The sequence below is a fragment of the Natator depressus genome, chromosome 6 (assembly GCF_965152275.1).
Source record: "Natator depressus isolate rNatDep1 chromosome 6, rNatDep2.hap1, whole genome shotgun sequence".
NCBI lineage: Eukaryota > Metazoa > Chordata > Testudines > Cheloniidae > Natator > Natator depressus.
In genome coordinates this window covers 25,765,822-25,779,989 of record NC_134239.1, presented here as the reverse complement: position 1 = coordinate 25,779,989, position 14,168 = coordinate 25,765,822, and the positions used below count along the sequence as shown (strand labels likewise).

Sequence of the window (14,168 nt, the reverse complement as noted above, 5' to 3'; positions counted from 1 at the left end):
AGAGCCCAGCTGCTGCCAGCCCAACCTGGGCCATGCCACTGCTTTTGCTTTCACTACCCCTTTGCTCTGCCACACAGCTCCCCGCATTTTGCATGTGCCCCCACCAAACTCCTCTGAGCTGCAAAGTTTAGTTTCAGAGTCTGGAGCTTTTGCTCCATTCTGAGGTGCAGGGATCTGGGGGTTTGGTATGAGCCTGTCTCTGCTCCTAATCTTTTGTATCCCTCCATCTCTTTCCTCCCTCCCTCTCTGTCATTTTCTCTTTCATCCTCCACTCCTCCTTTTGAGGCTTCGTTTTATTAAACAGCTCGCTGGAAAAATGGCAGTGCTCTGACGCATAGCTGCTAAAAGGGAAGATGATGTATGTGTCAGGAACCTGTTTCCAGCTCATCTCCAAACAGGGAGAGAGCCCCCAGCATCCCTACTGTGTCCCCACTCAGCTTCTCCCACCCAGCCCTGTGTGAGACTGAAAATCCAAATCGGGCTGTCTTTTCATGAAGATAAAAGGTGCAAAACTGGCTTTGTGTACTCCCAAGCATCTGGAACTAAACCCTGCCTCACCACTAGGCTTGAGAGCTGTTCTCGATTTTTATACTGTCACCATTTGACTAGTTCACTTGTCATCATAGAGCAGGGGTAGTCAATAGGCAGAGTGCGGGCCCAATCTGGACCACCAGGCGCTTTTGAACAGACCCCAAAATCTTTTTATTTACTTATTATCATTATTATTATTTTCTCTGGAGTCTGGACCTTGACCATACCTTGACCAAGAAATTTGGACCTTGACAAAAAATAGACTACTCCGTCATAGAGTCTACCAACCTAGGCTGGCCCTGAATTTTCAAGGTAAAAATGAAGCAGAAAAAAGAAATTAGACATAATAATAATTAATAATCTTTCATACCGTTTTTCCTCCCCCCATCTTAAAGAAGTAAAAAGGGCCACAAGCCACTTTTTTTTTTTCACAGGTCACCTTTAAATAAGATGATTCTTAAATTCAAAGGGCCAGTTACAAATTGCCCATATACATGGCACTCTTTTGTCAGAGCCAGGGTATTTTCCAGCTCTTTTTGTTATTCATTCAACTAGAACCTATTCCTTCCCCGCCCCGCCTCCTTTCTTTGATGGAGCAGCATGCCGTTGAGTGAGTTGAGTTAAATTTTTAACAGCCTCTTTCCCCTCCCCCAGGAATTTGATGCTAAGGAATTCAAAGATAGCTCCTGAGGTATCAGTTTCCCTAGACAATCTCCTTCCAGCCTCGGATATACTTAGCAACTGTGGTAATCTTACTTAGGACTTTCCAAGTCTCCTCTAAGGGATCTGGAGAATTCAAGACAGCTGGGGAGGGACGTGGCAAAGGAAGGTATGGGGCCTGCTAGCACAGCAAAGCCATCTCGAGCCAGTGACCATACATGGTCGGCCCAGGGCTCCCCGCAGCCCGGCAGATAGGAGGCCAGAGAAGGAAGGGGACACTGGATGGTGAGCTAGAATGGCTGATTGTGTCTATAAGAAGTTATTTTCTTGACTACGCCCTGAAGCCCACTAACAAGAGGAGCACCTGCCTTGCATATATATATATGCGATAAGTGGCTTGTGTGGAAAGACCAGTCATATTAACTGCCGTAGGTTCCAAAGTGATCACTAGGAGGATGGGGAGCGTATGCTGCGTTGAGTGACAGGGGGATCTCGGAGGTTCAGAGGTTCACATTGTGTACTGGATTATCCCAGTCTTTTGTAAGCTCTGCCCTCTCCGCACAATAGCTCCCTGATCTCCCAAATCAGCCGGCTGTCCTCTTTGGGATAGGAGCGCCAGCTCCCCCTGAGCTACAGTGCATGATCTCTTCAGGGGCTGGCCTACTTACTCCCATCCAATCGTCAAGAAGCAGCCATTTCCCTCCCCGTCCCTCCTCTCCTCAGCAGCCATCCCTCTATCCAGACCTCACAGGCAGAGAGGAACAGGCCCCAGCGCGCGAGCGTGTCTCTCCTGGCCTTTACTCCTGCAATCCGGTCTGCACACTAGAGCTAGCACCACTGGTCTGCTAGCTAGAGCGACAGTGGAAGAACAGCCTAAACGTCTCAGACGTACACCAGCCATTGTTAGATACGCAGGCTGATGCACAGCCTGAAGGTATGCAGGGTTAGCCAAATCCCCCTCTTCCTCCCACATTTACACTGGCACAAGCAGCCCATGTCATTCACTGCCAGTCCAGCTCCAGCAGCAGCAACCGCCGAGGAAGCTGTAGCGTAGACAGGGCTATGTAATTCTGACCACCATGTTGTCTAACCCGCCTTGAGCCCCCTCTACAGTAGAGCTTCCAGAACTGCTACCACAGGTGAATTATGGGCCCCATTTTCGCAAGGCCTTGGGGCCTGTATGAGCCAGCAGCGCTGTTGGAAGCAAACAGGCTAGGTGATCCAAGCGACACTGCTGACTCCTGTTGTCCGGCTGTCCCAGAATAACGGTGTAGAACCGGTGCAGGATCTAGCTTGGCAGCATACATGAGGGAGTGAAAAGAGCCTGTGCTGTTGTAGTGGGACCTGTGGGCAATTTTCTGACTAGCCTTCATTTTACTCTGACCAAATTCTGCCCTGCCTCCACCCGCGTCAGCTCCTCATTCACTCTCCCTCCACAAACCTTAACCCCCATGCCCCTGTTTGGCTCTCTCCAGGCCCTCAGCCCTCCTCAGTGTTGTCTCAGGAGCATTGCTGTAACTTGATCCGCAACAGGTTTAGCTTGAAAGCAGACTGGGTACAGAGTGAAAGGCTGATGAGCTGAGCTAACAGCCTTGACCACTGGGTGGTAAAGACCTCCCATCCCATATGTTGGACAAACCCTTTTTCCGACATTTTAGGAGGTGGATTTCAGGAGAGGTTGCTCACCTGGGGGAGTGGGGATAGTAAAACAACTGCAGGTTAAACTAGAACTGAAATAAACCTAGAACTGGACCTATTCAGAGGTTTGGGAGGGAAAGTGGTTATCAATTTTAAAAACTAAATTCCACACACACACACTTTTCTTCCCCCTATCAAATTTTTAAATTTAAAAATTCATGACAATTTCCAAATTTGACCAGGGATGGAGGGAATCACAACAATTTCATCTGTATTTTCCCTCCATTTTTTTGGTCCAAGTTTCAAAATTTGAAAAGTTTCAACCTGCACTAGTTTCTAATATTTGTGATCTCTGTCCCCTCTGTTCCTGCCTGGGAGCACAAGGGCTGACATACCCCAGAAAAGCATTCTTGCTGCTATACTCCCAGTCATAAAGGCGTTCCTTAACCCCAGATTCTGAGACTCAGTGGAGAGACTGATCACATTGGCACTGCACGAGCATCCCACCAGGAATGCCTGTGCTGCCAAAAAACATGCCCTGGCCCCCAGCATGCAACTTGGAGAGCAGTCTCTGCAGGCAGCTTTTTCTTTGGTTGTTTCAAAGTCTCGGTCAGGAACCTAGAGGGGAACCCCCCAACACATAGAATACTGTCCCAACATTACTGCAGTCTGATTAGAAGCCTGTGCAGAGCTGTCCCCACCAAAAAAGACATATCTGCACACACAAACATGGCAAGCAGAGGAATGAGTGGAAAAGCTGCACTATGCCAGGGCTGTGCCAATGCCTGACTAATTACATACATGTGCCAACTAGAATATTTGTTGCAACAATATATCACTATTTGTCTGTTCCAAGGCTCCCCAAACCTATAGCAGGACTGAAACCCTCAAGAGCTTTAGTGTGCCCATGTCTATTCCCTGTGAGACAATTAACCCTTTTGTGACTGGATACTGCAAAGCATGCATTGAACATGAATCCTTCTCCTGATCCCCATTACTCCAAAAGTATTGAGGAGCTCCAGACAGAGATTTTCTTTTATCGACTTACATAAGACATTCTGTGTTTTGTGGGGAAGTGTTATATATTTTGAACACGCGTTGGATATGATTTGGTGAATAATATTGTTCATTTTATTTTTGGAGAGGTCAGAGCCAAACCCCCAAACTTTATAGATGCTCAAAATTTGAACCCAGATCTAGATGAGCCCAAGTCTAGATAGCACACTGGCTAAGCGTGTCTTTGTCCTTTTCTAGTAGCCAATTCACAGACAAAAGCCAACTGCTACTGCTCCCAGCTAATGGACTTACTCTTTTAACCTAAATGGTAGATTGTCTGTGCCTTGGAGCTAACAGTCCAAGTTTCAGTCCCTGGTGACAAACCAACCAGGGAGGTGTCATTATCTGGTTGCTGTTATTTCGGGGATGATGTAAGTGAACAGGGAGCTGTACAAACACATAAAATACAACACCCTTGCTCTGAGAGGCTTCCAGTCTAATTCAGCCAGAGAAATATGATATATAGGGAAAGAAATCAAGACTGCAGCAACTCCCATCCAGTGCCTCACTTGTATTTTCAATGTATTAACATCCAGTTTCTCATCCATCTACAAATATCGTGATAGCTGGGGCAAAAATGGCAGAGCTTTTTTCCAAAGTGCAGAGTCGCAAAAGGGACTTTTTTTCTCTGCCCTGGTCTTCTTCCATGAAACTCTCCCGCAAAGAAGGACACACTTCATTATAACCTTCACACACAGCTCTAGCTCAGTAGGTGCCCTCCAGACCAGATTTATGGACAGCCTGAACATGGAGTCAAAATGCTTTGGGGAGAAAGATGAAGTGGACTATATAAGTCCCCCTCACCCAGAGTCTAAATGGGAGTCATTCCCCAGTGCCCCAAAACAGTTGCTACAGGGAGATGGAGGAATGGACAATAGAATAGCACAGAGAATAAAATCCCTCCATTCCCTCGCACGCTGGACATGTGCGCATCCTACAGAACAGGGGCATCTGATCTTCATGGCTCCACAATGAGTCAAAACCTCAGATCCAAACACCCAAGGAGCTTCAGTCTAGCAGTGCCAAGTTTGGCCTGAGCTGCAATCTCTAGTTTGTCCCCAGCGGGGACTCTGAAGTCCAAAAGAGGCGGGAAAGGCAAAGAGTCTGATTGTCTTGCAGCCCTGTGTCCATGAGCGAGCTAGTGAGCCTAGTCAAGAACTTTCTAGAGCTTCCAATGGCTGGTCCCTTTTTGCGTTTCCCTTTCCTTGTGCATGCACTGCCGACTGCAAGTATTCTTAGCTCAAGTTCATTGTGGGCTGATTCAGCCCCTTGTTTTGCTTCTACCTTCAAGTTCTCTGGCTAACCTGTAGCCCCGTCAGAATTACAAACCAAACCATGAGGTAAATTTCAGCTACTCCCAAGGGCCTTACCTTTCAGTGTCGGTCGGGGGGTCTTCCCCCTCCTGATTCTTGCTCTCGGGGTCTCCATGGCACTCCTCAGAGTCTGACATTTTATTTCCTTGCTAACAACCTTGTCAAATCGACGGGCTCTGCAAAGAGCTCTGTAAGAGTACAGTATGTGTGTGCGCGCGTGCGTGTGTTCACTTTCATACCACCCTTCCTGTCCTCTAACCCAGCACAAATAATGCCGGAAGCCTCTGAGTTTTGAGGGGGGGTTGGGAGTTTTTACTTTCAGGTTATATTTAAGGTTTTGTTTCAATCTACTGCCTAAAAATCAGGAAGTACTAACTCGAGCTGCAGTGGAAGCATGCGGCAACAGCCACTCGGAGGGCCTGTTAAAATAGAAAGACGTCTGAGAGACAGACCATAGCCACACATGGTGTAGTGGGTACTAAACTACTAAATGGCTGCATCTTTAAATGGCAACATTCAATAACATCCACCTGCCAAGGATTGGTTCTGTCCGGGCCACAACACCTTGGCCACAAAGCCACTGAAGCATCCCTTTGTCAGAGTGCAAGACTGTCCCAGCCACTGCCACTATCATCTCCAACACACACACACAGGTATACTTCTGGCCCAGCCCAGAAGCCCCCTTTGCCCAAGGGTGTTCTGCTAGGGGTTTTCCCGGGTGGGCCTTGCAACTCTGTGCAGCCCCCTTTCCCCAATCTAGCCAGGCTGTAGTGCTTGGTGGATTTTCTTGTGCATGCTGGTGCCCACATAAATACTTTCAGGCACTCGCACAAGGGCGAGGGATTCTTGAAGGCAAAACCAGACAATGTTCAGAAGCAGCTGAGCGATCCAGTCCACGTAGGTTCAAAAGTTCACTTTCGGACGTTCCTGTGACAGTCACAGGTAACAAATCTTTTCACCAACAGAGCTGAGGCTGGCGTGGTTAAGGGAGCTCCTCTGTTGTGTACGTGTTGGCCAGGAAAAGACATGAACTGGATATTTTCTCTGTTCTGAGTGTGGGAGAGCCACCAAGAAAAAGAAACACTTGAATCAGATTTCTGTGCCCAATTGAAATACAACCAACAGAGCTGCTATGTGGAGATGCAATTGCACAAGGGTGTGCTGTGCTCAGTCAGCAAGGCTCAGATTGCAGAATTGCTTAAGAAAAAAAACGTGCGGTGGAGTACAGGGGAAGTGGCAACAGCCCCTTCCTATTACACAGAAGTTCAAATTCAAATCTCCAGTAGAATATGTCCTGCCAAAAACCACCCTGCCTCTCCGCTATCAGGCCTGGTACCCACCTCCTACTTATCTTGCTGACCATAGCAAGGCCTGGTTGTCTCTTCCCCATCTTGGGGGCCCTCTTCAGGAGTCCTGGGTGGCCAGTCCTTCATCTTACATCTTTTGTTGGTGGGGGGAAGATACAATTTGATCACCTGCTGTCCAAGAGAGCAGCTGAGGGGAAGGGCTAGCAAGTAGAGCCCCCTGCATTGTTCCCCAGCCACTAAGGGCACCCTGAAAGTTTCCCAGCTCTCGAGCTTGGGTTTATGGGGTGCCATATGCCCTGAGACACAGTGCAGAGTTTCTGTGGTGGGAGAACTCCCTGCCTTCTCCCAGGAGATATAGGGGGTTTGGAGAGGGGTAACTGCCCTTAGCTGAAGCTAACAGAAGACGGGGGACTGGTTTAGCTTGTGCTCCTTGCACAGCCAGAGAGGGAGCCTTTGTGGGACAGGGAAGTGGCTAGAACTCACCTCATTCCCCCTACAGCTGTGACAGTAAAAGAGGTTGCAGGGCTCAAAGTGAGGAGGAAAGGAGGGAGAGAAGCCAGCTGGTGTTTGGATTTCCCTGCTTCCCAAACATCTTCTCGGAGCAGAAACCAGGCTGCTTCCAGGAGTGGGAGTGGGACATTTCACCTGGCTCGGCTACATATGGGCTCTGAGTACAACCTCCGGGAGGGGAAAAACGGGGAACAGATTTCTGGACTGAGACATGCAGGGTTTTGCCTCTCTTCTTGTGGAAGAAGAGGAAACAAGAGAACCGGGAGAGGCACCAGCGGCTGGCAGTAGAGCACACAGCGCCCATTTCTTTCCTGTGGCCTCTCTCACTGCATTAATCCCCTGCACTCTTTCTCAACCTGCTCATGCAACAAGCATCTTCTCCTGCAACCCCGAAGCAGCTCAGAAAGCACAGCAGTCGCCAAGGCACTTTCCCCAGTAGGCCTGGCTAGGTGGTGGGGAGGCAAAGGGGGTTCCCTCTATGGCTATACAGTGCCTATGCAAAGGGACCCCCATCCTGTCCACAGTCTCTAGGCGTCTCCCATTGCTGAAGGGGTTTTGCTGGCGTGTTTATCTCCCCATCTTTGCTCTGGGTGGCAGCTTAGTTTTAATTGAGCTCTACCAAACACCCATACTGGGCCCATTCTCTTCCCATTGAAGTGAGTGGAAGTTTTGCCACTGACTTCAATGGGGGCTTGCCTGCTGAGAAGAGATTTCTGGTTTTAGATAAGCAGAGCTTGCAGATAGATGTGAACCAGCCCAACAAGAAACCTATTATCCATCTTATCCTATAGATAAGTATACAAGGAATGTGCCCTCCCTTGCCTTATCCATTCTGTCATGGCATCTTACGGGGGCGGACACACGAACGGGTACTTATTAATTACTAATGATTCATCAGGATGCTATCAAGACATGATAGATCAAAGGAAAGATGCTTAGGAGGGAAGAGGGTCTCCATCGCTACCATCAACTTTTGGCATAGCCTAGTGCGATACAGAGTGATAATCTCATTACAGCTCTAGTCTGAAAAGGTAATTATGATCCAAAAAGCGATAGGGAAGAAGAAAATAAGTGGGCTCCTGATGTTTCATATTTATTCTTTCGTTGGCTCCCACAGCTATTTGCTAAGGTTACAAGAGCTCCTAGCTCCTGCCATTGAAGACTTAATCTGGTGAAGATCAACCTGGGGTTCTTTCTGCTTTGAACACCGTCAGCCACAAGAGAGAGTCTGGAATCAGAATACAGTGAGACACTTGTCCTGGATGGATAAAACAATGAAACTGCAGTTCTCACTTCACCTGTCAACAGCAGTTGAGAGTAGAATGAGTTCTCTAACCTTGGCCCTAAGGCATGGGAGCAGCTCCAAGAGATAAAAAGGTGCCATTTTACAGGTGAATTTTCTGATAATAGCACCCACTGTTTAAAGCAGATGACAGCCTGTGGGCCAGACTCTGATCTCAGTTACACCTCTGTAAATCCAGAGTAACTCCATTGACTTTGACCTCTCTCTTGTTCAGCTCTTTTCATCTGTAAATGTCAATGCATTTTACAAAGGAGGAGATAATCTTAGCCCCATTTTACAAATGGGAAAACTGAGGCACAGAGATGAAGTGACTTGCCTAAGTAGGCCAGTAGCAGAGCTGGGAATAGAACCTAGGTCTCTCAAGTCCTAGTCCAGTGTGCTAGCTATTAGACTGCATTGCCTCATTAGTTAGCCTATCAGGGCTTCTAAGTTCTGGTTTTGGCACTCCAGCAAGACTCTTACTAGCCAATAGGGACACAGTAATTGGCAAGGCCATAATTCATGCAGTTTGAACATCTGCAATCTCTATAGGGGTATTTAATAGCCCCTCCCACAGCAGGAAATAAATGGTCATGTGACACAAAGTACATTTATGCCTTGGTCTCCAAGGCTAAAATTTCAACCATACTTTCAAAGCTTTATTTACACAGTTAAGATGCCTTTGAAACACCAGATCCTAAAAAATTACAGGGTTAAACTGCATTTGATTTCAGTTCATGCCACTAGCATTGTTTCAAAATGTAGTTAAGACATTACATGATTTAAGATAGTTGTTTCCATAGCAACAGTAGGGAGTGGGGCTGAAAGTAGGTCTTGTGTCTTGGATTGCTTTGTGAAATGTGACCCTGGGCTCAGGAAGTTTAGCCCTAAACAACGCTGCTAGAGAGCTGGTTTGAAAAATAGGTGGCAGGAGGGATGGAGGAGGAAACATTTGGAAATTGACTAGGAAATACCAGGATTACAGTGAACAGCTGCATGGGATTTAGGATTCACTAGTCTCAAACATCTTCTTCCTGCCCTCCATGCCAGACTTCTCCTCGATGTTCTTCCTCCAGTCACCCACGTCACGCAGATCCTTCTCCTGTTGGCATTAGGGAAAAAAAAACAATGGAAGTACTGACAATGCTGGGTGGTATTCACGCCCATCCTTGTATTCTTTAGCGAACATCCATCCCTGTGTAGCACAGATACCACCTGGGATTCCAGTTAGCAAACCTAATATCCCTAAGGGGTGAGATTCACCCCTGTGCAGAGGACTGGCTCAAAGCTTATGCCCCACAAACCATATTTTGAAGGACTTGATTGGGATTTAAGTGATGTCTAGGCCTTGTGCTGGTCCTTAGTTTGGGGTGAAATGCACTCCGAATGCCTTTCATCCCACAGTGCTTTCCAAACCATCCATACAGAGATTGTTTCACCCACTGTTGAAATGCAGCCCCCTCTGATGTGGAATGAGGCAACTTCTTTAAGAGTGCAGAGCAACTCGGCACAACAGTTTGGGACAGGAAGTGAAGAAGAGTTTATCTAATAAGAGGAATTTAGGTTAGGAGGATATTACCCCGAACTGGAAGTTGATCAGGACTGTAGAGATACATCATAAAATCATAGACAGCTGGGCCAGGAGAGAGCATCTGGATGATCTAAGTTGGAATTTTGCAGATCTGCTCACTATGACATTCTTGCTAATGTCACCTAATCTGTAACTGGAGTGGAATATCCTCCCCTACATACCAACCACGAATGGGCAAAGTAAAATAGTTTGCTTTTTAAAACCAAGCTCTTAATCCGTCTACAGATGGGGAGGCCACTAAAATACAGAGTTTTACCATTTGGTAGTAAAAATGTATGGCAGTGAGAGAATCCCAAACCGTCTCCCACTGCGTGGCTTTGGGTCACGGCCATGTGTACATCCTCATGACAGCTGGGAGGATTTAGAGATAGGAGGAAATAGGGAAATGACCATGTGGCAGAGACAGGACCACTCTCAGGATGTTAGAAAAGGCTAGAGCAGCCCAATGCCAAGTGCAAACAATAAGGCCAATGATTGGGAGACCGCAGCCTTTTCTGAGTAGCCAGGGTCTTTGGTCCAGAGATACATGGGCCAACTGGTCTGTGTGTGTGTTACAGGTCCCCTATGCGCCCAACCCACAAGGAGGAGAGTCTACTACGGCTGCAGTGGGGAGCCAAGCTCTTTAGTTTAAGCTGTTATAGCTCATGCTTTTAGCTCTGAGGGTCCCCAGTTTAGTTCCCAGTGCGTTGGCCAAGATGTGGCTGTCACACCAGTACACAGGGAAGTCTGATTTCCAGCCTATAATGCCTGGATCCTATTACAATAGGGGAAGTTGTGTGGTACCTTCTCAGTGTCTTCCTTCTTGACCTGCTTCAGGTTAGCTCGAAGGTCCATGCAGACCTTGTGTTTGGAGCCCAGCAGGGCACGCAGCATAGCGTCAGCAGACATGCGGACCCTACGCAGGGGTGGCCTCTTGAACTTGCCCCTCAGGTCAAACAGTTTCTGGCTCAAGTCTTCAAGCTACAAAAAGAAAGAGGAGACGGAGAGAGAGAGGGAAATGATGTGGTGAGATGGACCCACAGCAGAGGACGAATGGACTGGCGCACACACAAGTGCATATAGCAGAATGTGATAGGAAGGAAACGCCATCTATGAAGGCAAAGGATTAGTTTGACAAAGCTCAGGCAAACACAGAAGACAGGGGCATTCGGGAGAGCGGGCAGGTACAGGGACGGTGTAGCAGGAGCAAAGGAGGCAGATACATGCTGTGGAGTGGGACAAAGCATGGGGCTGGGCACACTCCATTGATCTCCATGTCAGTAGAGATGGGCGTGCCAGGGAAGATTACCTCTTTGGTGGTTTTCTGTAATTTAGCCTCAGTGTCATATCTTTCCTCATCCACCACCTCTATCTTCGCATGAAGCTTTTTGCATACCTCCTGCAGAGAAAGAGAAAAGGATGTGGACCATTGGAAAGCATGTGACTCACACCACCTACCCTTTCCACCACTTCCTCCAGTTCTGGAAGAGCCCAGCTCAGGTGCAGCTCCGAATCTCTGTACTTGGGATGGGCCACCTGGGATGCATCTGAACCAGTTCCTGGTCTCTCTGTTCCACCTGCTTTCTAAGGCTCCCACAACTTAAGGCAATTGACAAGTTGGCTTACCCATCGGTTGGGGGTTCCCCTGGCACAAGGGAATTCCCAGGTTGCAAATGGCCACTATAGCCAGCCCCTCCTCTGCCCACTGGCCCCAGGGCAGTAGGCATGTCAGGAGCATGACTGAGGCAAGCAGGTGTGGTCAGAGTGCTGCTGCTGGAATGACCCCTTGGCAGCTCTAGGCTGCTTCTCAGGGCTGCACTTCCACCAAGGGGGCAGGTGCAGGAGAGACAGAAAAGAGGGTTTCAAGCCATTTTTGCCTCCCCCAGCTCAGCTGGCTAAGCTCTGCTCTAGTACAGCTCAAAAACTAGTCCAAATACTGCTCCATGTGGCTTTGCATGAGGCTTTTGCATTTAAACTTCCTCAACTGTAACTGATTTCCAGTCAAAGATCCAAATACAGTAGCGCGTGAAATGTCTGGTGCCCACCCCCTAGGGAAAGCAGTGCATTTAACTGAGTAGCATAGAATGCGCTCAAGCAAGCCAAGAGAATTCCCCTGTGCCCCTCACGTGGGAACGATGAGTTGTCCTAACATGGAGTCTTTGGGGGAACCTGGAGGACTCCTTTCTCCTCCACCTTAAAGAAAGATTGCATTGGGCAGGAGGATCTGTTGTATAAATGCAACCTAGTATGACTGTGAGTTGAAAGGTCCCAATCAAAATCAACTTGATACCTCACCTCTGAGTTCATGATCAAAACTATTGGACATATGGAAACAGCTGAGCAAGCGTCCCTCTCCAACGTTTTGAGTGGTACATTCAGAGTTGACCAGCCTACTTCAGAAATTTTTAAAAAGCCAGAATCCATGTCTGGACCCACAAGTTTTCATCTCTACTTTGTGGGGGAGAGAACACCTCAAATGCACTGTAGAGCCAGGACTTCACCTGGCACTAGCTACTATGCCAGAAGTGGAGCAGAAGATGTTGAACATGGGTGCTCAAATTGTGAGTCATTACCACCAGGGGGCGTATGAGGAGATGACAGGGGTCACAACCCCCTACCTTTCCTAAATTCCCAAACAGGAGGCACTTCCCTGCTCAGTCGCAAGGGTTTCATGGGATTGAAAAGGTTGAGAAGCACCAATATAAGGAAATGGGCAGTGTGTTGGGTTGAGTTGGAAGAGCTATATACATGGGGTAAGGCAGAACCCCGAACTTTTCTGCTCTTGCATGGGAGAAGATGGAAGAGACAAAGCTGTTACCTGCAACTCCTGCATGGAGTGTGGGAGTGACAAAGGAGGACAGTGCTCGGCAAGGTAATTGGCCTTTTCTGCTTCTTTAGCTGCTGTTTCTTTCTCTAGGAGAGTAGCAGCAATCTGGAGCATAACACTCTGGAGGGGGAAAAAATAAGATAAATCCAGTTACTTGTCTGAGTGAGCAGCGACAGGGAGGGAGGGAGCTCCCAGCTACTCCAACCCCAGCAGGAATCACTGAAGGAGTGCTCACCACAGGGGGGTCATGGGCACTCCAGTCCAACTTGTTGCCCACAGGTGTTGCTTCGTGAAGGAGATGGCATAGGAGTGCTGGATGTGGGGAGCTCACAGCTACTCCCAGGACCAGCTTCTTCCAGCAAGAGACTCTGGCCGTAAGGAATGTTGTAGGAGCAGTGATCTGGGAAGCTTCGGGCTACCCCAGCCGTTGGCTGGCCTGGAGGAGGATTCACCAATGATGGGGAACTCTCAGCTGTTCCAGTCCCAACAGGAGGCACTGTCTGGAATGGGGTAGGAGGGAGCGCCAATTTTGGGAGCTCCTGGTTTTTGCAATGAGGGGACTGATGCAGGAGCACTGGCTGGCTCAAGAATGGACAGTAGGATGGTTGTGGACATATCCCGTACATCATGCAATATCAGGACTAGCACGTACCTTCAGATGCTGCCGGCGGGCAGTGATTGCCCTCTTCCTTTTCTACAGGTGGGAAGAAAGACAGACAAGGCAGGTCACCACGTGCTTCCTCCCCACCCTTTCCCATATAACTCTAATGACAGTTTTAGCATCTATATTCCTCCCCAGAGCCTGCCCAGAATGGGAAGCAAGAGAAGAACTGCATCCACAGCACAAAGGGATCTGGCATCAAGCCCCCAGCCAAATCCTTGGCAATTAGTCCCCAAACTAAAAGACACTGACAGTTTGCTGCAATCCATATCTGCCAGCAGAGCTCAACACAGATCTTCCCTGCTAACCCCAGTGTTGCCAACTCTAAGCATTGAAAAAACATGAGTCAAACCTCAAATCCTGATTGGCTTAGAAATCATGAGAGTTCTAGCTTTTCTCTGCAACCAGGAGAGCTAGGAATGTGTGTGCTTTAAAAACTGAAAGATGAGATTATAATCCCAGGCCTCCAGAAGCTGGGGCTTTAAGAACACCAAATATTGTGAGACTCTATCAAAATTATGAGAGATGGAGACTCTGTTAAAAAGTCAATAGTACTAAAGGGCCAGTGAATGGAATGCAGGGGAAAGAAGCGCGGAGGAGGTAGCATGTTAGAATTAATCCCACTTTCCAACTCATCCCTGGCTAGCAGTTAATTATCTTTCTATTTATGACTTTAAGGCTGACTGGGGAGACAGGGCTGTGGGGGATGAGAGGATTCCTCATCACAGGGGCATGAGCACAGCAGTGGGGCTGTGCATGCAGGGAAGCACCTTTATTCATCACTTCAAGGGGACAAGCAGAGCAGCAGGAGGA

The 14,168-nt window shown here is 48.2% G+C and overlaps 2 protein-coding genes across 2 annotated transcripts in view; both read right to left on the bottom strand.

Moving 5' to 3' along the window:
- The window catches only part of LSP1 (lymphocyte specific protein 1), an 83,949-nt gene extending 78,515 nt beyond the window's left edge, over nucleotides 1-5,434 (bottom strand). The window contains exon 1 of the mRNA XM_074954845.1: nucleotides 5,256-5,434. Coding sequence (XP_074810946.1) covers nucleotides 5,256-5,335 — 80 coding nt within the window. The 5' untranslated portion in view covers nucleotides 5,336-5,434. The remainder of the gene's footprint in view (nucleotides 1-5,255) is intronic.
- A 3,679-nt stretch (nucleotides 5,435-9,113) lies between these two features.
- Nucleotides 9,114-13,388, bottom strand: TNNI2 (troponin I2, fast skeletal type). Its single transcript, XM_074956910.1, has 5 exons — nucleotides 13,347-13,388; nucleotides 12,686-12,814; nucleotides 11,177-11,266; nucleotides 10,672-10,848; nucleotides 9,114-9,399 (listed from the first exon to the last, which is right to left on the bottom strand). Exons 2-5 carry the CDS (start codon nucleotides 12,806-12,808, stop codon nucleotides 9,301-9,303), a joined length of 489 nt encoding a protein of 162 aa, XP_074813011.1. The 5' UTR covers nucleotides 12,809-12,814; nucleotides 13,347-13,388; the 3' UTR covers nucleotides 9,114-9,300.
- Between the last annotated feature and the right edge of the window lie 780 nt (nucleotides 13,389-14,168).

What these genes read in the sequence shown, in the direction of transcription:
- TNNI2 (XM_074956910.1), bottom strand. Translation starts at nt 12,808, where the DNA reads ATGCTCCAGATTGCTGCTACTCTCCTAGAGAAAGAAACAGCAGCTAAA. An exon ending in TACAGAAAACCACCAAAGAG is followed by an intron (nt 10,849 to 11,176) that starts GTAATCTTCCCT and finishes TTCTTTTTGTAG; the next exon opens with CTTGAAGACTTGAGCCAGAA. An exon ending in AGAAGGAAGACACTGAGAAG is followed by an intron (nt 9,400 to 10,671) that starts GTACCACACAAC and finishes TAATGCCAACAG; the next exon opens with GAGAAGGATCTGCGTGACGT.